Source organism: Larus michahellis, chromosome 3 (assembly GCF_964199755.1).
Source record: "Larus michahellis chromosome 3, bLarMic1.1, whole genome shotgun sequence".
NCBI classification, from domain to species: Eukaryota; Metazoa; Chordata; class Aves; order Charadriiformes; family Laridae; genus Larus; species Larus michahellis.
Window position 1 is genome coordinate 72,099,869 of NC_133898.1, and position 21,955 is coordinate 72,121,823.

Below are 21,955 nucleotides of genomic sequence, written 5' to 3' on the forward strand. Positions count from 1 at the left end.
CAGTTACTGACCATGTTACGCAGTAAGCCAACAAACGAACCCTTCTAGTGGCCTTAAAAGTTAAATCTTGAAATCTTGTCAATTTTTATGGGCACTTTGTATTTTTACCAGTTTGGGTGTTTTAATATACATTTCTCTCTTCCAAATTATTTGAAAACACCCCCAGAAAGGTAGTGGTGGTGGAAGTTACGAGATTTGGCCCAACCTAGCAAGCCATTATCATCAGGCATGATGAATGAGGCCCTGATTTCAGTGGGACTATTTGCAGCACCACGTGGAGAGCCAGTGTTGCTGGACAGGGCTATCATTGATTCTATAAAGAAAACAACCAAATAACTTGACCTGAAGTACTATAAAATGCATTGTGTGAGCACGGTGAAAAATAGGGAGAACGTATACTCTCTAATCTCCCAGGTACAATAATTTGTAGAGGTTACTTGTAACCTCAAATGTAAAAACGTAGGCAAAAGTGAGATTTTAAGCAGACTATACTCCTTATGAAATGAAATATTTAGCAATTTGGAATTAACAATTCTAATCATAAATGCCAGGCAACCACTTTTGAACTGCTACCATAGCTAATTACTCCAGTGGGAAAGGAAACAGGAGAAAGGGCACTTCAGCTGTGCAAGGACAGGTTCTCGCTGAATCTATATTTTGTCCAAATAAAACCTGTAGTTAGACGGAGTTCATGGGAATCTTAACCCTTCATCTATAGGAACTGCAGGGTTTCTGATAATTGTTGTCTTTTTTCTTCCTGCTGAATAAACCAGTGATTTTCTCCAAGACTAACGTCATTTATATTTATAGTTTTCTTCTTTCACTTCATTGTTGTCTATAATCTCCTCTGGGAAAATGATTTAATGATATTGTTTCAGTCGTGCTATCGCTAGTGCTGTCATTATAGTGGTGCCACGTACTGAGCAGTCATTAAGTGCCGGCACTCAGGTGGGCGCTGTAAGAGGAGTAAACAACTAGCCACTGCCTCTCATTGGGACACCAAAAATTAGACAAATGTGCCAAATTATTGTGAATAGGACCTAAAAAGTATTTCGGAATTTCCTGGAGACCAAAATCTTTCTGATTTACGAAGCCTCAAGATTAGATCCACTAGATGTTATTGTGATGCACTTTTTTCGGTCAGATTCATTCTTAAACACCTCCTTGAGGTGCCTGAGAAGCCTGCTCTTCTTCTCTGGAGGATAAGCAGCCAAGAGGGGAATGAAATGAACTGGAATGTGGAGAAAAACAGGCTGAGATCCTACAGATTTTCTCAGGTCTCCTGGGGCAGTTTTGACTTAGAAAGGTAAAAGAAGCTACCCAAACCCAAGCTTGAGGTGAAAAATGTCCAATCCTTTAGAGAGGAACACCACTTTGCAGACTGTATTGATGCTACTACTGCTATCAGTACTGTAAGGATGTAGGGTTTCTGTTTGTGTCCGAAATGTCCTTACTCAGAAGAGATGGCAGTTCAAGAACAGGATGGGATAATGCGGAGTGCAACAACAAGATGTATTGATCCAGTCACTGAACCTGGAGAAACTACCTTCTCATAGGTTAAAGGAAGATCCATAAACACATTTCAATCTGCAAGCAAATATTGCTGAGAACCTGAGGACTGTGATTTGTTTGAGGGAAGTGGCATCTAGACCGAGTTAGGCAAAACAAAGGATGTATGAAGGGCTTATTTACAGCACATAAAAGGATGGTAATGTAGTACAATATATTTTTCACAGCTGATGAAGGTTGGCATTGCATTTGCCATAAGTATTCTTGAACTGTTATTCTGTCCCCTAGTCTGTCATCGTTGAGATAAAACGGACAGTAATATGGCTCAGCTGAGTAAGCGATAACCATGATAATAAAGAATCACCCCAGTACAGACAGAAAAAAAAGCAGCCACGTTCATTATAAAAGCTGCCAGATTATTCCACATAAAATGTAAAGACGTTTTCCTTGGACCTGCATTAAAATGAAAATAATTTCAGAATCCAGTGGAGATACATTTTTAAAACTAAAATGAACAATTGGGACAGGTAAAATATTTTTCTCACATAAATGGCCGTGTGAACCTTCTTTTCAGGAAACCACAAATTCTACAACAAGTTTCCAGGTAAACCCCGCTACTTCTGCTCTACAAAGTTTATACTTTTCAACACTTTGCAGAATAAAATAAAATTATTAGTAAATGTATTACAGTATCCTGTCTCAGATAGCATTATCTTTCACAGTGCTGTTTTCTCCAACTTTTCTGACTTGTTGCTATAAACTTACTCTAGAGAAAAAAGAAATATTCCAGGCATTACACAACTTAAACTGGAAATAAGAAGCACAAGTTTTAAATCTGGAACTAAAAAAAGGAAAAAAAAGAAGAATAGAATAACTTTACACATGGGTCCAACATCCTGACATACAGTAATTCAGAGTGAGTCACTTGCCATCCAGCAAAGACAAAGTATGGTAATTCAACTGCCAATAAACTCTCTGGGCAGAAGTTAACCTACTTTGGGTAAGATATATACACATCTATTCTTGGAGTAGGTAGCCTTTTCCATTTTAGTAGCTTATTTTAAAAACTGGGAATTGAAGAGAATACTTCAGCTCTGAAATGAAGGAACATAAAAGTGGAAACTTAGCGTTTTATGGTAGGTATCTGAAAGTCACACTGAGATCTTGGAGTTAAAGTACACAGAACTGAGGCTGTAATATTCTAAGAGCAACCAGAAAACAGCTGTCGGACCCCAGAGACAAAGGCTTTATGAGTTTGTAAGATTTATCTGATGAGACTTTCCACTTTGGAAGAGAAGTTCAGTAGCGGCTTATGAAAGACTGTTCTAATAGAGAAAGCTTTTGTGGAATGACATGAGCAATCACTATACCAGACATCAGTTATGACTTGTGAGTCTGCTGAGTATGTATTAATGTGGCTTGATTAATTTCCCTCGGGGATGAAATCTGCCTAAAAATGTAGACAAGATGGCACCCATGAATTTTTAGCAATTGTTTCTGCAAAGGTGTCTTCAGAGCATTAACAGTTCCTTGGTTTTATATGGGATTAAGAAATAATTCAATATCTATTCCTCCGTTCTTTGAGAGGCCATATATCCCTACCCCAACCGACAAATTTACATGGTAGGCTGAAGAAGGGAGGGCTATATTTTTCACTGCGTTTTTCCCTGCCCTGTTGCAGGTAATGCCGGAAAACCTCTGGAGATGTGACCTTTCCTTTTCAGGTGGTCTGTGACTGATCGGCAGCGTAGCCACGGGTATGATGTGCGCAGGCCTGGGCCCCAGTTTTGCCGTCAGCTGGAAGTTAGTGAGAATGCAAAAATAAATGTGAGTATAGTGCTGGACTTGAAATGTCTTTAATCATATTCTTGTTCCCTTGAGTACAGACTGATTGATTGCAGATTCCAATTTTCATTCCTGGCTATCATTAAAATTTGTGAAGGTAAGGTTGAATAATACACTGGGCTTCTTGAGCCTCTTTCTTATTCAAATCATAGCCATCTCTTGGTTAGCAGCAAGAACCTGAATATATTCCTTTTTAATGGATAAATGTGCCGGAGGAATGGGTAATGTTTTTTATATTGTCACTTACGCGTGCTTGTTTATGCTCAGGGTTGTTTTCTTTAGATCATTTTATATTCAGGCAGACTCCTCAGCTACCCTCATATGTATCAATTTCCAATTAACAAGAAGAGGCGGAAACATGTAAGAATTTGGATCTCATAAAAGTTTTGAATACACGACTGCAACACCAACAATTATTACAGGGAGAGTTAATTGCTCTCCTCCAAGCCAAGCCTAGCTTTCTTTAATTTCAGTAACAGGTTTTGCAGTAGTCTGTATTGGACATCCATGCCTGGATAAGCCAAACAAAGTCACTACCAATCCCAGCAGATCTGTGGAACACTACAGAGATCTGTGTTACTTAAAAATAATTTTTTATTTATAAGCTTCATTTATTGCACTCCAAGGTTTTCTCAAATGGGTCTTCTTTCAGGTACGAGTTCAGCAATGTCTGGTATTGAGGATCTAATGGTAATCTCAAGAAAGCTACTTCAGTTAAGGGAGGGAAGACTCAATTCTCAATTTATTGTACATCTAAATAATTAATTTGCCTCCAAGGCTCCTTAATAAACTGATCACTGGATGTAGCACAACTGGACGTAACAGCACTGTGAAAGGTCTTGAGGCTATGGACAACTTGCGTGTCATTAGTCTCCCTAGATGAATCACACCATTCAGATGAAGCTGTCGAATTTTTTGTCAGTAATGGGGCCAGGGTTTGACATTTACAAATGCATTTCTGATGTCTGTTTTGTATGAGATGTCTCCTCTGCGACCTCCAAATCACTTAAACCTTGTAAAAAAGAGCCTAGGAAAGAGATACTTAAGTGTTTCCAGGCCTATCACTTGACAATGTTCACAAACTGCATGCTCTTTAAAGGTTCTCAAGGAGGAAATTACCCAGCTCTGCATTTCATTTTTACATACAAAATATCACCATGTTGCTTGTGCCAATCACAACATGCCAAGACTGGGTAAACGCTGGATGAAAAGCGCAACGTGATTTTGGATCACGTTGATTTTACTTTCGGTTTGTTTCTTTCATCCATTAACTCCTTACAAACGTTCCACTCACTGAATTTTAAAAGTGCATGTTTACCCAATTAACCCACAAATACATGCAGGTTTACCTAATAAGGGGACAGAAGCAATACTGTGTGATTTATCCTGCCGATCACAGCCAGTTATTTAGCCCCAAAAGCTGCTGCTAAAATGATGCCTCTATGTGGCCCATCTATATATTATCCTTTTACATTCATTTTTCTATCAGCTTCGAGTTTTCACTGCATCAGATTAACACCTGCAAGACCTCATCGAACTCGACCGTTCTCTACAGTTGGATCTCTTTGTCTGCTGTACTTCAGTGGCAACACATGCCCTAAGGCCATCTCTCCATTTTTCTCCCAATTTCTTATGAATCTTTAAAAGGCACGTTGAGTGCCCTTTCGGAGCTATTCCAAAACCCGAATGAACGCCTTCAACTGAATTCAAGCTCAGCTTTAGTCTTGTGGACTTTAAAGCTGAACATACTTTCAAACCATTGCAAGCAGCAGGTACAGGTACAATAATCTAAAAAGAATTGTCTAATCAGTACAGAAATGCAATGTACAAACTTCTGACGCCTTGTTGTTATCTTCCCCAATGGCACAAAATGATGTTTCCTCCTATGTTTCTAATGAGGAATATGAGCATGAAGCTCTGACGAATGGCATGGGGGTAGAAGACGACTAGTAAGAGGCTTCTAGGTAATGCAAAAAGATGTATTTGCTTAAATCCGTACGTACGGAAGATGTGTTGCAAGAACTTGTTTAAAACTAAGCAGTTCTGAGGAGTTTAATGCATTCGTAATCACCAATAGATATACTGTGCTTCACCTACTAGCTGCCTCCCAACGACCAGCTCTCAGTGTCCCTTGCTTTAGCCAAATAGCGTCTTATAGAACAAGACACTTAAAATAGATATTTTTACAGAATGGTTTCTTTGATGTTGAGACAAACTCAGAGACCAGTTTCTTTCTGGGCTGGAGCCTGACATAAGCAGCGCGCAGTACAATGTAATTTTGAAGGGATGGAATTCAGTAAAACAATTTATTTCAGAACAAGGCCATGCCTCGCTCCTTCTTGAAGGCTATTCCCATGCTCTATTTCAGTTGTCAACTATTTTGCCTGCTCAAAGAAAAAATAAGACAGCATTTGGTCAATAACAGGGAATGTGCTTTTTCAAAAAATCACAGGCTATTTTATCAAAACTGCAGAAATGACAAGCAGACCATGGTGATGTCCCGTCTCTGGGTAAAGAATGGGAAGTTCTAGCCTGAATGGTTGATATTGCTGAGAATGGTGGTCAAGCGAGAACAGGAGGCTCAGGATGGGAAATGCCACACAGCTCTCTCTAAGCCTAAGAGCCTGTCACTAGCTCTGATGACAAAGGGGCTGGAGAACATAAGCAAGAGCTGCAGAGGTGCCCCTGAGGACCGAGGGTCGCAGAGCGGTGCCCCTGTTGCATGCCCTGTTCCCACGATGTACAACAAGTAGCTGGGTGAACGTGGTGTGCTCCTATTTGGAAACTATTATCCCAGTCCACCTGTGCACACGCGATATGCAGCAGTGAATCCCCATCCCTTTTAGACTCTCTACCTGCCCCACATCTGCATCCAAAAAGCAGCTGCACGAGGGGAGACTGTCCAAAAGCATCAGTAAGACTCAACATCATCTCCTTCTCTCCAGTCCAGGTGTCCGTTGTTTGTTACAAGAGCACTGGACGCTGGTTCTCTGTGGAATTAGTATTCTCTAAAAAAGCTCTGTGAGCACTAGGCAGTAAAATAATACATTTAATTGAAATTTGCAGCACGTTTTAATGAGTTTTTTTTGTTGTTGTTTTGTTTTTTGTTTTTTTTTTTTTTTTTCCAGAAGTCAAAATACAATGAAGACCCTGCTGTGGGCATTAGTGGATAACAGCAAGAAAACTCGAATCAGTACAATTTTCAATTTTCTCTAGGATGTCCAACCTTGACAAGCCAGATCTTCAAGGCCTTGGATCTTGCTAAGGTTCATAAAATAAGCGAGCAGATTTTCACAAAGAAAGCACCAGTGCAGAGGGGTGGAAAGTTGGGTGGGAGCAGCAGGATAATGAGAATCCTTGACTATCTGATCTTTTGACTAGAAAAATTTCATTTCAGTCTCTTGAAATCCCCCTGTGCTCTAGGAGAATGGTTAAAAGTTTCTGGGGAAAAAAAAAAAAAAAGAAGGAAGAGGGAAATATTTTTGCTGGGTAGGAATACATATCTATCGTATAGCATCGGAATATTGCTAATTTAAGATATTTTACTGTGAGATGACATATTATGCTAGACATCTGTCAGTCATTATGAACAGAATTAAATTATAACCTGTGTTAAAAGAAATGTTATGATGGGTTTAGCAACACCCAAAAGTATACTGGGAAAGTTTTAACAGGGAATGAAAAGCATGTAGAGGCATCTAGTAGAATTTCAGAACCAAACTTTCTTGAATTTGACAGAGATTTATTTGACACTTTATTTAGAGGTTGTAATTATCAGGATAAAGACTGAACCTTCCTTAAGTTCCAAATGCCCCTCGGGCTTGAGGGAAAGATGTTGCTGTGGGGTCTCTCCATCCTTCTGCTGTTATATTTGGCTTACATTTAGCATACAAGTTGTTAGCTCAGACAGATTTTAAAAGATGTGCAAGAGGTAATACAAATATGCTTTGCTCTTAATTGAAAATGCAAAAGATGTAAAACATTTAGAGCTCTGAAAATGTAAAAGCTGGAACAAAAATAAATCCATTCGTGTCATACAACATAAAAATGATCTCAAACCTGATGTGTAAGTTTAAGAATTTGTCAGGATGCCAAGTACAGTAGAAGGACACATAGAGTGAATTACACATAATAGTTTGACAGATGCATACCTAAAGGAAAAGGAGGGTCACGTGCACATTTCGCCCATTCCTCTCAAGCTCGAACCCTCCAGTCAAGGAAAGAATAGCAATCAAAATCCTCTGTGTTGCTTTTTAATAGGAATGTGAGTAATGAGAAAGGATGAGATCCCAGGAGACTCTCACTGGAAGATACGGAAACTAAAGCACAGGTGACCCTATGTCAGTGGGACCCACGACCTCACAGCAGTGAAACGGAGCAGCGACTGGCGCTACACGTCCACCATCATCACCTAACAACCTCTCTCACAGTCCAGACGTGGCAATCTGCAGTGCTGCTCTCCAGAGATACCTGCGAGACTGCCACAGTGGTTAATTAGAAGCAGGCATTAGCCCTGCCCTCCCCTGCCCTTCCAAACCAGTCACAAGTTATCTGACTTGAAGTCATTTTCGCAACATTGCCTCCCAGCGTAAAGGATGGCATCAGATACCCGTGTACTGTCGCGCCTCCCCCTCCCCCATACCAAAGTGAATTGGTATGTCTTTTTCATTAAAAATTTCCACATAACAACAGACATACATGTGACATAGCCTAACGCATCAGAAGCTGGGCTGGCACACTACTTGCCTTCACCTTACTCAGAAGAATTTCTCGTGTTTACTTGGACCCAGTACGTGGCCCGTCCTTCCCGAAACACCAGGTGTCGTGAGATCTGCCTCGCCCAGCTCCCATCTTTCTCAAAGTTCAAACAAAGAGCCAGTGTTCACCGAAGCACATCATTTTATAGTTCACAGTAAAGCAAGTTGGTTTTCAGCCACTCCACCCAAATGACGTACAGGGGTTTCCAGGTGTACAGCTTTTACAGCTTTTTTTTAGCATTGGGTTGTTTTTTGTTTTGTTTTGGTTTTTTTTTTTTTTTTTGGTGTGAAGTACATGTTAGTTTGTATAACAAAGCAAACTGTTATGTTTTTGTTTTGGTCGTTTTTTTTTTTTTCTGTGAAAACACGAGGATTTGGAGGGTTTAGAGGCAAACCTATCAATTGCCACACACTGGCTGGAAAGGATTTTGAATCACAGCAAACCTTTGATGAACCTGGATTGAATTTCGAGTTTGCAATAAAACCTGTGAATTTCCAGTGGTTTCAGGTTCTGTTGTAACCATTATACAACATCTCTAATTACAGGCTGCCATGCAAAAAAAGACAAAGTAATAATAATAAAAAAAAGGTTAAAAATTTTGGAGGAAGTTATGCTTATTTAAACAGAAATTCCAGCACCAATGCCTTTATCTGTTATTCCAAATGCTTTCTAGGGTCCTAAACTGTGGAGGCATACAAACCTCCTGTGCCTCTAGAGACAGAGAAGGAGGCCTTTATTCTATGGCATACCTGGAGTCTGGATCTGGCGAGAAGATCCTGCTCCACGACCCGCGGGCGTCGGAGCCGTACAGCTGCGAACAGACCTGTTTGAAAGGTCGGTTATTTATTACAGGTGGAAACGATAGCATTTATGGCAACCCCGTTTATTACAATTGCAGTTCCGATCAACGAGACTTCACTGGCGTTAGGAGCCAGGCAAGTGCTGCTAAAGAGAGGGGAGCAAAGGAAAAAAAAAAACCCAAAACCGCAAACCCTGGCTCGAAGATACAGCCAGGCTGGTTGATGCACGACGATAACGCCACCAGAGCTACAACGCGCTTCTAAAAGCGGGATCCGCCAGAAAAATCGCAGCCGGGGCGGCGGGACTTTTCCCCTCGCAAACAGGTCCCGGGACCCGCCGACCCCCCCGCCTTTCCCCCGGCCGCGCTTCCCTGCCCCGACCTCCCCACGCCGCCGGCTCCGCCGCCGCCGCCCGCTCCCTTTCGCCCCTCTTCGCCCCATCCTTCTCCTCCGGAGGCGGCAGGTTCCCCCCACGGGCGGGGGGTTGCGAGCCGGGGGCTTGTGCCAAGCCGAGCCGAGCCGAAAAGCCCGGCTGCGGCGTGCCGGAGGGAGCCGAGCCGTGCCGGGGAGAGCCGTGCCGTGCCGAGCCGAGCCGAGCCGAGGCGGTGCTGGCCCCCTCGCCTGCAGCAGGAGGCGCTGCCGGGCGCCGCTCCGCCCGCGCCGGGCTGCGGGCCGGAGTCCCACGTTCCCCCCGCCGAGTGCCGGGGAGCGGGGGGTTGGACGTGAGCGCTCGGCTCCTCCCTCCCGCCCCGCTCGCCCAGCAGCAAAGTAACTCCGGAGTACGAGGGGAGCCGGTGCTGCCGCCGCGCCCGTCGCGCCGCAGACGGCTGCCCCAGCGGGCGGCCCCGGGGGCCAGCGGGCGCCCCTCGGCGCGAGGGGCGGCGGGGGGGGTGTCTCCTGGCGAGGCGCCGGGGCGGGCGAGGCGAGCTCCGCCCGCCGCCGCGGGCCGGGGCAGCCCCGGCCTCTTTGGGAAACTTCTCCGCAAGTCGGCATGGGCAGGGGGGCCGGCGCCGCCGCCTCGCTGCCGCTGCTGGCGGCGCTCGCCCTGCTGGCCGGCTGCTCGCCCGCCCTGCTCGGGGCGGCCCGGGCCCAGCTCTCCGCAGGTGAGTTGTCGCTCGCCTCCCAGGTGAGGGCGGGCGGCGCGGCCGGGTCGCGGCGCGGCCGGGATTGCCCGCCGGGGAAGGGAAGGGGAACGGGTCGCTGGCGGGGGGGAGGGCGCGGGTGGCACCGCGCCGGGACCCGGCTCTGGCCCCTGAGGAGCGGCAATGGGGCTGCCCCCCGCCTTACACCCTCCTGTCGCCGCCGGTCTGTGGGGCGAGGTGCGGCGGGGAAGGGCGAGCCATGCGTGTCCGCAGGTTGCCGGCGCGGGGTTCGCAGGGGCGGGCAGGGCTCGGGCTTCGGGCCCTTCACAAACTCCCCTTCCTCCTCCTCCTCCTCCTCCCCCCCCGGCCAGCCTCCCAGGTGGCGTCGGTGCTGGCGGCGGGGCCGGAGCTGCTACTGCCGCCCCTTCCCCCGCTCAAACTTTTCCCGGCGTTTCCCTGCCTGGCGCGGTGGGCGCAGCCCTCGGGGCGCCCCGGACGCTTCCCCGCACGCCCGAGCCGGCCCGGGCTGCTGCCGGCTACCGGAATGCCCCCGGAAAAAAACCAGAGTGGTGGGCGAGAAAGGGGAGGGAAGGCAGCATATGGGGCCGGCGTCTGTTTTGTTTGAAAACCGCGAATTTCTCGCCCCTTCCTTTCCTTCCCTTCCCCCCCGCCTCCCCGTCCGCCACGCCGTGGGGTTTTGCAGAATAAAAGCCCGCGGGGCCGGGCGGTGGGAGCTGCGGCCGGTGCGGCGGTGAGTTGTTGGCCCCGGGGGAGCCTCCGGGCAGAGCCCGCCGCGGGGCCGGGGCGGTCCGTCGCCCCGGGAGGGGAGGGCAGGGACGGGCGGGGAGAGTGGGCAGCACCGTCCGCGCAGTGCCGGGGCCGTGCGGGCACTGGGGGCCCGTGTGCCGGAGTCTGAACCCCCCCTCCGCTGGAGTTCACGAAGCGTCCTTCGTTTGCTTAGGGTGAAGCTGTGGCGTGAACACGTTCTTATTGTTTGCCGTGTGAAGCATTAGGCGAAGGACTAGCTGAAGTAGACTTCAGGCTTTTTTTTTTTTTTTTTTAAATAGTACTTGCAATTGCACGGGGTGCATCAGTTGGACAAGCGTTCGAAGCCTTTATCCTAGGACAGTGATGTGAAAACTGGCATTAACAAAAGTACCTACACTCATGGGACTTGGAAGCACAGTTTTTTGTAAGGACTGATGCGTAGTTAGGAGACTTTTTTTTTTTCTTTTTTTCCCGGTCCTCCTATAAATTAATTTTTAATTGAGGCATTTGAGATATGTCGTCAATTAAGAAATGTGCTGAAGCAGTAAGAGAAATTATGCTGGTCTGAACAGATTACATCCCTCCTATGTGGCTGCCTTTTGTGTGTATAATTTAATGTCTGCGTATCACAATTGTAAGATTAGGTAAGCACCTACAAGCCTTTTAGCAGGGGAAGGGAAGTGCACCATATATGCAGCTGGTATGTTGTAGGAATAGCTAAAATAAAATATGCCCAAGTGTAACATCTCTTCGTTCAAAACCACACTGAAATCAGACCACTGATTTTTGCATTACTTTTACTCGTCAGGCTAACGTTAACGCCAAAAGTATTCTTACGTAAAGATCTTTTTGTGAGCTTGTTCACTAGCAGAAGAAGAGTAGGACGTTCTGATAACTTATGTGGTCTGTGGTATTTTATGCTGAAAATGTGGCATGCAGCCCTTTTTGGAATTGGAAGTACAGGAAGCCAGGTTGGTACTGTGGGGGTATGTGTTAGGTAAGCAGAGAAGAATGTTCAGCATCCTTCTGACCAGAGTAGGTGAAGCTTGTCAAAGAGTTGAACAACTGTATCTAGGAAACATGAGATTATTTTTTTTTATTCTTTTTTTTTGTATAGCATGTCGGTAACTAGAGACTTTAATTGCTATTGCCAATTGCCAAGCATCAAAAATATTGGTGTGTTGCACCGGTCAGAGGGTTATTAATGGCAGACTTGCTCAGACTTTTCTTGAAGGTTTGGAGAAGTTGATTTGTTAGTAGCTAGTGCTTTCAGCGTACTCAGTTTAAGGTACGGTGCTCGTACTCTTATTAAATACATTTGATATCCACATGTAGAGCCATGCCCTGCTGGATACTTACGGTTAATCTTGGTTTGAAGGCTGTGAATTTAATAACTATCACAAACTTTGTTTGTGTTCCTTATTCGAAACCAGTCCCCGAAGTGCGTGTGTGTTGTTTTTGTGTGCCTGTTGATGAGATGTCTTCATCCTGGTGTTTGTGGGTGTAGGACAACAAGGTTGGTGTTCATATGTGAGGGCCTCTCCATAGACTACAATGAGATCTTCCTGTATTTGTGCACACAGGAGCATCTGCTTTCTGTTTTCCTCTGTTTAACCAGGGTACTGTTTTTCAAGCATCTTTCTCTGACTGCCATCCCCTTGCCTCCTCACCTTAATATAACGGCCTGTACTTTTTTTCCATGTTAAACTAAATCCAACTCAATTTCAGCTTCCTCTTTATTAGTATTCTTATTGTCTGAATTGTAAGAATTTAAAACTGTTAATTTTTCTTTGCCGTTAATGAAGCTATTAATTCAGTCTGGACCTTTCACAAATCTTTCTCTCATTGTAATTTAATTTTTATTTCCTTTTTATGATGCTTTGTACTACTCCTGAATGTGAACGTTGGCCAGATACAGAATTCTTCATAAAATTTTTGATATGCTTATTAAAGGTCTAATCAAATTACAGAGTATGAATTTCTTGAAAGTTGGCCTTCTTCAGGAGCCTGCGTGTGACGGCTGTTACCTGTTATTCCTCATAACATATTCCATGAAAGCAAATGAGAAGGCAAGAGGAGGAGCAACAGCAGCAAGTTAGGAAAAGGAACGAGATGCATCTTGTAATTTGTTGCTGTCTTAAAAAATGTGCTGGTATATCGTCTTCACCCCCTCTGCATGTAGCTGAAACGCTGTATATTTTGTCTTTCCCCACAGATCTCAAAAGAAAAAAACCCGAGCAGCTTCTCTCTGTCCCCCCCAGCCCGGCCATAATCCACAGTGTAATGTTTTCTGGTCTTCGTAGATTGTTTCTTTACACCGCTGCTTTCCATGACCCTTCAACTTGGGTGCGTGCCTGTCAGAATCTAGGCCAAAATGTTTTGGCAGCGCGTTCACTGTTGAAGTCTAGCTATTCCTTATATAGCACCTCCTTTCATCTGCAACTCCTACAGTTTGATAAAGAACAAGTTCAGCTTGTTTTCACAACTTGATGGCTTGAAACTTATATCTTTTTTTACTATTATTTTTAGCAATTTGCGTGTTTTCAGATTTTGAAAAAAAGAAATATTTAAATTTTTTTTTTAAAGAATGCTGCCAGCTTGTCACCTAGCTGATGGAAATACGCATGGTGCTGCCTCTGATGGTGTCTGTGTGGGTTTTGTTTTTTGTTTTTTTTAAATACCAAATGAAAGGTACAAGGATAAAAATTCTAGAAACGTATCAATTTACCTGAAATTAAATTTAAGTGTGGCATTTCAGACCGTAGGTATAGTTAAGCACAAAAAGGAGGACTGTATATTTTACAAGTTCAAGTCCTTTATTAGTGTAGTTATTCCTTAGACTTTCTCATGTAAAGTAGTTACAGTGTCATAAATGAACAGGCAAGAGTAAATATTTCTGGATTAATCTTTTTTTACCCCCTAATAAAATAGTTATATTCTCTCCCAAAGACAGACTGTAACTCAGAAATTTGATGTTATAAAGTGGAAGTTATTTGTTTTATAAGGATTTTGTCATTAAATATGCTTATGGAGAAATATATGAAAATCATAATAAGCCTGTATAAATCTTTTTTTATTTGTAATCATGTGGTAGAAAAAAATTAAGGGCTTTTTGAAAGTGTTTTCAAATACTTTTAAGTAATTAAACTCAAATTAGCCGTTTCCTGTTAGAACAGCAAAAGTTGCTTCAGTCATATTTTATCCTTGAATGTGCTACAATTTGCATGTGATATACAAGAGACACTTGTGCAGGTAGGCGTGTATATGTAAGAGACTCCTCAGTAGCTTTTTTTTTTCCCCACCAAGCTGTTAAAATGTATTGACAAATTAAATGGAAGATGACTGGAATTAAAAGTGAAGTTATTTTCTTGCTTTCTCCCCCTCCTTCCCAAATGTTTTACTTTCCTTTATACATTCGTCTCCTTTCCATGGCACTGTTGGTTCAGAGATCACTTGTCTGTCTATATTTTCATATGCAATATTACATTTATAAAATGTATATGGATTTTCAAAGTAGGACTTAACTGGTTCAGATGGGACTGAAAGCACCCAGAACACAGTGACCTCAGAAGTCCCTTTTGTCTGAGAAATCACAGCGCTGCTTGATCAGTTTGCGAGCGATGTGAACAATGCATCTTGAACGGGGTAGATGCCTTGCCCTTATTTAAGATCTACCTAAGATAATTATAAGTAAAATACAAAAAAAGGTGGGGAGAGGGGTTTAAAAAATCTGCAGAGGATCAGGGCAGAGGTCCACCTCGCCCAGCATCCTGTATCTGATGGTGGACGTGCAGGGAGAGTGATTTTTGGCAAGGTGAGTGACTTCCTCAGAGTACTGTCTGTCCACAGAGACAATGTGTTGGCATTTAATGTTGTAAGTGGATTTTTGTAACCGTGATTGTGCCTAATAACATCTTTAGACTGCATTGCTTTTAGTGTTCACCTCACTTTCTGACAAGGAATCTATATGCTGTGTGGAAAAAGCTATGGTCCTTTATTTTTTGAAATTGCTAGTTGTATTTAGTATGTCCTAGCTCTTGTATTAAGAGATAGTTAATAACTGCTCCCCATTTACCTTCTTCAGGCCACACAGGATTTTTCCACCCTCTCTCAACCTTTCCTTTTCTAGTTGGAAAAGTCCAGTTGTAGCCGCTTGCTGCAGAGGTATCACTCCATACCTTTTTTCATCCTTTATCAGTCTTCTCCATCTTTTCCAGTTCTACTACATTGCTCAGAGTATCCAAGTGACAGTTACCTGATGGATTTGTATAGTGTTTAATAATGATTTCTCTTCTGTTCTCTGTCCATAATGTGATGATTCTTGGCATTTGCTTTGCATTTTTGACTGTTTGACCCACTTCTGGTCACGAGCTGACATTTTTATGGAATTATCTATTTCATTACTGAAGAGCCAAGATCTTGCAGTTAAATCAGAGTCTGTGGGGTGGCTGCATCAGTGGGCAGCAGGACTCTTGGAAAGGGGAAAGCGTTTAACCAGCCCTTTTTTTTTTTTTTTTTTTTTGAGGAGGGGGAGGGAACTTTTAAGCAAGGCTCTTGAAGGACCTGTGACCTCGTGTTGGGTGTCTGGGAGAGTTAACCTGTTTAATGCTTACCACTGCGGTTTGTCTCCTCTTTCTGAAATGATGTTGACACAAGTGAGTTAAAAAGAGTTTATCCTCTTATGTGTAAAGGTTGGCAATATCGGGATTACTGTGCAGAGGTCTGCAACACTGCCATATAGCTACTTCTTGCTCTGGAGTCTATGATGTCTTTGTATGACCTCTTGAGCTGGAAGGTCATCTTACCTCTCAGGAGTTGGACGCGTCACTATGTGTCAGCTTTGCTTTACACGAGCATCTATTTTGGTGAAATCCCTACTCTAGCTTTTGCAACACGGATCCTGTTGAAAGTGTAACAGGAAGCTTCCTAAACTATTACTGCAGTCCTGATAACTGAGTCGGTCAGGACACGCCTCATGTTTTCGTGTGGTGATGGGATCCCATCTGTCATAGTTTATTATTGTCGTGGAAAGATGCCTTTGTAGTGCTGCTCCCAGAAGTGTGCATTCAGATTTGGAGCTTCAGTTACAATCTGCTGGTGCCATTAAGCCAATTTAAGTTACTGCTGCTGCAGAGGGGGTTATTTCCATCACCTGAATGGCTCACGGGTGTTTGCCTGTGCTAGATCTGGTCGCCATGTGGCCTGGGGGTGAGTTGGTTTAGCTTTATGTGTGAATCTTCTTGGAGGAAAGATGGGGCTTGTGATTAGTTTCCTTTTGACTGGAGAGTTTAGGTGACTTGCAGATGCGTGGCCACGTAAATTTGGTGTATGGGAGGATGAGGGCTGATGGTGGGACGGCTCGGTTTGACAGCACAGCTCATGTGAGGTGAACTTGTGCTGTTTTGTGCCACGTTGGCTCTACACTCTGCTTGCTGTGCAGCGCTTCGTTCACCCGAGGAAGTGCACGGAGGAGGCAGGAGGGCAGGGAGAGGGGTGGGAAGAGGGCCCTGGCGCTCCCTCTGGGGCTGGAGGGGTTAGGCTGGGTGAAGGCGGTTGAGGCTGCGTTCTGGCTGACTGCGCGCAAACTGATGACACGGTGCTAGTGTCTCTTTCTCTGACATGCATCTTTGTGTAAACTAGGCTTAAATATGTTCTTTCATGACAATGGATAGCTAAGGCGTTTATTATAGAAATGTAAAAGCAAGGAGCGGCCTATTAATGGCACTTAGTAGAGAGCAGGTGTGATGGCAAGGCAGTAGAGGGCTTAGAGGAGGTGACACCTAGATGCCAGGCTAGAATTAGAGGATGTTGTGACACCCAGTTTGGGGTGCAGCAGGAACTGGTTTAAAGCCGGCTTCTGCGGTTTCACCTTTTTCTCTGTGTGATCTGTCCTTCCCCATCCCGTGGGGTGTTTAAATAGGATTGCCCATGAGACGTGTAGATAGAAGAGGGAAAAATGGCTGTGGTTTCTAAAGGCCAGGATGAGGAGTGGTAAATGGCATAGATGAGAATTTTGTAGCATCTGGCTGAGCATAAGGTCCTGCTGCACCTGATTTTGTAGGTCAGAAGGTCTATTACCTCGTGCTGCTTCCTGGTAAGCTGTAACTACAGGTGACTTTAAACTATGTAGTTTAAAACTATGCAAACTACACAGTTTGAAGTTGCCTATAATGCGTGCTTACCATGTAGTTTAAAATCACTTACAGTCTACTTTTACCAGGAAGCTATATAGTTGAAAGTCATGTTTGCATTTTCTAGAGCTTTTATAACTATTAGAAGCTAACAGAAACATACTGAGATCTTTTCCTAAACAAGAAGTTATTAGTATTTGTTTCAACTCAATGTTGTGTTTAAACAAAGAAACAAGCAAGCAAAAAAACCACATGCCACCCCAGCCCCCCAAACACTGAATATGACAAAAGAATAGCTGTTTGTTGTAGGGTTTTTTTTGTAAGTACATCCATGCATACCCTCAGACTTGAAAAGCTGCTGTTGGTGGCATGTGAGACTATTTTAAATCTGGTTTTTGCTTCTGAACGTTGAGCTGCTCATTAAAATTGTGGAAATAAGCTTAAAATTGTCTATTAGGAAGCATATTTACACATTTAAGGAGCTCCTTTTAATTACCTTAATGTCTGATGCATTTCTCTGTAAATAAGCTGCATTTTTCCATTGAAAGGTAAAAGCTAAGTATTGATCGGGGAGTTTAAAACAACAGGTTTTTAGGTTTGCGTTTTGTTACTGAAATTTAATTTCCGTAAAAGTTGGAGTTTTTATTAACAAATCTCTACATGTATTTAAGTTAGGAACCTTTTATTTGTTGATCTAACCAAATTTATTTTGTGATTGCTGTCATGGTCAAATCTTTGCCTTGACAGCCTTTGCACTGTTTTATTTTAAACAGTCTAAAAATATTCAACAGAATCTAATGTATTACCTAGTATGAAAGCAATGAACTAATGGCACAGTGCTGCGATTTGTTTTATTTGAAGGACTGCAGATGAAAAGTTCTGTGAAGCTGTTAATCAAGATAATTTCTGCTGTTGATAGATAAAGTGGTTGTAGAACCGAGGCTGCTGAATTGAGCCTTAACGGGGCCAATGTGTCCTTAAAGCACTGGGGGATGGAAATTTGAGCCAATGTATTTGTTGAAACGTCTGTAATATGTAACTGTATTCTGGGGTAAGAACATAGCATAAGCATATAGCAGCAAGACCCGCTATAAGAGTAATAACATGACGCATAAGTGATACACTAGTCTCTGGTTAAAAATGTCGGAGGCTCCTTGTAGAGGGGGGGAAAAGTGCTGACCGCTGCCAAAAATCACAGCAAATGTTACAAGCAATGGGGCAACCTCGTACCGATAACTTTGAATCACTTTCTCAAGCAGAATAACCCATAACTGTAAACTTATTTTCCTGTAGGTTTAAAACTTGGGACTGTGTTAGGATTTTTTGCTGGCGGGACTGCATTAGGATTTTTTGCTGGTATAGCTGTATTTGCTAATAGGTTTGTGTATGTGTGTTTTGGTTTGTTTTTTTTACCCCCGAATTACTCAATGGTAGGCATGCAAAATGTGGATGAGGTCTAAAAGAGATTCTCTGGTCTAATAAGTGCAGAGGAGGGGAAAAAAATTGGTATTTTCCATAAGCATGAATTAACTTTAACATGTAATAACTTGTTTGAAGCTAGAAGGTGCTGTGCATGAGCTTGCCAGGCATTTGTTCTTTTTAAGAAGATCATACGTATATAGAATTGGCTGATGTTTATGGTAATGCACCAAGTATATGCCTCAGTAAAAGATTTGAGAGACTTAATTTCTTGAGGATGGGTGCTGTGAAAAGATTAAATTCTTTGCTCAGTACTACAGGTAATATGAAGTTATTTTTGTTAGCCAGCGTATGAAAAATTGGACCCTTCAGTTTGCCAGAAAGTCATTTACTTCTGCTACCATTTACTAAAAACATGTGATTATATTTATTAATTGAGTAGCAAAAGAAGACGTTACTCAACTACCATGTCATGAACCTAATTCTACTGACTTATGAGACACTTGTATACTTTAAAACCAAGTTCTGCTGCAATTAAATTATGGTATGTTCATTCTAATTATTACACACTGGTTACTCAATTTATTCTGAGGTGGAGTTGTATGCTTTCTTTTGTGTGTAAACACTTGTTCTGGAACAGTAAAAATGACTGATGAATACTAACCAGAGGAGAAAAATGTTTGGAAGAACAATCATGGTTGTAGTTCTGATGAATTCAAAACAGCTCAGAATGAAGGTTTTGACTGGATAGCTGACTTCTTGAACTACTGTTTGGTTGTTGGTTTTTTTTTTTCTATTTCCAAATGCAAGTCATGTTTATTTGTGAGTCCTGTAGTGTGATTTAGGATACCAGTTGCTTTTTAGATGATTGAAGGATTTAAGTAATAACGAAAAAAAATCTGATTGGAGCTCTGAAATGTTAGCCTCCTTTTGTGTTCTTTGCTACAGTGAAAAATTGAAATTATAAGACGTGGTGGAGATTTCCCCATAGCCATTAATTAGAAAAATGCTCTGCTTTGATATTTATCGCACATATCTGTATCATCTCTGTGTGGTAATGCACAGAGAGGTAAGTAAGATGAATAAGATCAAAATGGGGAGTATCAGTTGTCTTGGTTCCCCTGGTGTTATCCTCTTTGTCTGTTCTTTGTAAATGTGAAAGCACTTATCAGCCATGAAAGCACCAAAGAAACGTGGTCGAGTTCATGACTTCATACAGCAGAGACAAGTTGTCAGTGCTGACTGCCATCATTGTACTTAAAATACTTTAAAGGGACAATTTGTTAAAACCTACTAAATTGGAAGCAGTTTTATATTTTGTTCAACTTCCGATTCCTTTGAAGAAATGCTTTTTAATATACGTAGAAGAGATTTCTTCAGGTATCTCTCAAATTAGTATGCTGAAATCTGAGTATTGTATGTGTGTTGACAGTACACCAAAACATTGGTGCATTAACTTTTCAGTGCTTTTCGTCATATGTTTTACAGAGGAGATAATAGTGTTGGTTTAAAAATTATATTAAATAAATAAAAAAACCCAAACCAAACTCAGAACCACCAAATCACCCCAGAATCCCTTCCCCTGTCCCTGAAAAAAGAAGTGGATGGCCATTTTCCCCGCTATTTTTATTATCCCCCCCCGCCCCCTCCCAGCTTTTTAAAAAAAAAATAAAAAAATCTGTTTTGCTCTCCTTAGTTTTTGTTGGAAGAGTTTTATGGCAACATTATGGGGTTTTGTGCCATAATTGAAGGGAAGCAGGGTATATGAGATTCCTTACTCAAAAATGCTTAATGAATATAACTATCATTAGAATTTCAGGAAATTTTCATATGCTCCTTCACTTAACTACTTAGCTGTATCTGTCTTTGTTCATGTGACAGCATTGTTTGGTGCGTTCAGTGTTCAGTTTTTCAGGCTAGAAAATTTCTAGTCAAAGAGGCTTTCTTCTTTTTCACAACAGAAATATAATAAAATGGTATTTTCAGTCTTTTCCTTATTCAATTCAGAAAAGCTAAACAAATATTCTTTTTGCAGTTAGTTTTTACTAGTAATCCATACTGACACAACTTGTGAAGATAGTAGAAATTGCAGACTAATTCCACAGGCTCGCCAGCTCTTCGGCACACGGACACTTTGTGTGTGTGGTCTTGTTTAGTGCAAAAGGTCTATTTATGTTAAGTTTCTTGCATTTGTAAATCTCTGCGGGGTTAGCTTCCCTCTTCCTTGCTGCCTTTTCTTTCAGATGCTATGGCAAACTATTAACAACTCCCACCCCCAAGAAAACCCTTCATCTCCTTGCTATATATATATATATATATACATGAAGCTATAATGTACATACATATGTAAAGATAAAATATGGACAGAGTATTTCCAGGTGAAAGCAAAACCTATAATGTGTAATGATTTGGATTTCTGAATCAGTTGAAACAAAGCTTGGTGATGAAAGGGAACATAATTTCCCTGGTAAACACAGACTAAATAGACAAGCGTAATGTCATAGAATGTAAAGACGGTTTTTCTTCTGGCTGAGGTGGCGGAAACCTGGCAGTTAGAAGTTGTTAGTCAAATGACTTTTTTTTAATAAATATTAGCTTTTAATATTTTTAAAATGATTCTATCAGTAGTTACTGAGTTTGAATGCTGTTAATACCCAAGCTGTTTAGCTTTTTCTTTCTTTGATAGAGTTAGTTTAATGCTTTGATTCATCTTGCATAAGTGGGAAGGTGTTGCATTCTTAGGTGGTGTGTTATTCTCAGTACTTTTTTTTTCTTTTTTTTTTTTCCTTTTTCCTTTCCTTTCCTTTGTAATCCCTGTATACTGATTAAGTTAAATACTACAGGGTGGGTTAACAGCTCCTTCTGAGTCACCTTGAAGGCATGAAGTGCTTCCAGGTCTGCAGTCCTTTCCAGGGATGAGCAAGTTCCTTGCTGGCTTGTGTATCCTGTGTCTGCACAGCAGCAGTTAACCACCAGGCTCGGTTTATAGGTTGTTTTAAACACCTTGAAGTAGATATACTAAACAGCTTTTTTGGGGGTGGTGGTTGTTCCCTCTGGCTCACTTATCTGTATGTCTTTGAGTTTATACTCCAAATGTTCAGTTCTTCTGGTGATTTATTGGTGTTTCTGTCAACTGTTGAACAAGAGGTTGTGTTAAGTGACCAGCATTTGGGAAGGGCAAGATTGTGCTCTCGTTTGGAGAGATTGCACAGATGTTCTTTATGAGCATTCAGAAGAGGGGAGACTGTACATTATTTTCAATTTGACAGAAACCATGTATTTGAAAATCTTTCGTCTGAGCTTTATGGGCTACGTGATGAGGCTGTGAACCTGAAAGAGTAGCATTTGTGATTAATAATGACATTTGCAGACCCTAGGAATACTGAAATAATCTTTTGGATGGCTTTGCTTGCATAGTGATAGTATCCAGATGCTAACTATAAACATCTCTCTCTGTTTGCTTAAGCATGGAAATGGGAATGAAAACAAGTATTAGATAGTTTGTGTTTCAGGGAAAGAATTTTGGCTATCCACCTCTTAAAACACCTATTCTTCCCTTGTCACCTGAAAGCAACCTTAAGTAATTTATAGGTCAGCCTTATTCCATGATGTTGAAGTTAAGAGAATTAGAAAAAAAATCTGT

General features: G+C 42.3%; 1 protein-coding gene across 13 annotated transcripts in view; it reads left to right on the top strand.

The window, feature by feature from the left end:
• The first annotated feature begins 9,686 nt into the window (after positions 1 to 9,686).
• The window catches only part of PTPRK (protein tyrosine phosphatase receptor type K), a 417,492-nt gene continuing 405,223 nt past the window's right edge, over positions 9,687 to 21,955 (top strand). For 11 of the 13 annotated variants that reach the window (XM_074580765.1, XM_074580769.1, XM_074580766.1 and 8 more), the window contains exon 1: positions 9,758 to 10,015. In XM_074580765.1, coding sequence (XP_074436866.1) covers positions 9,904 to 10,015 — 112 coding nt within the window. In that variant the 5' untranslated portion in view covers positions 9,758 to 9,903. Of the gene's footprint in view, positions 10,016 to 10,393; positions 10,746 to 21,955 lie in introns of those variants that run through there. The other 2 variants (XM_074580776.1, XM_074580775.1) reach the window with 2 other exon arrangements.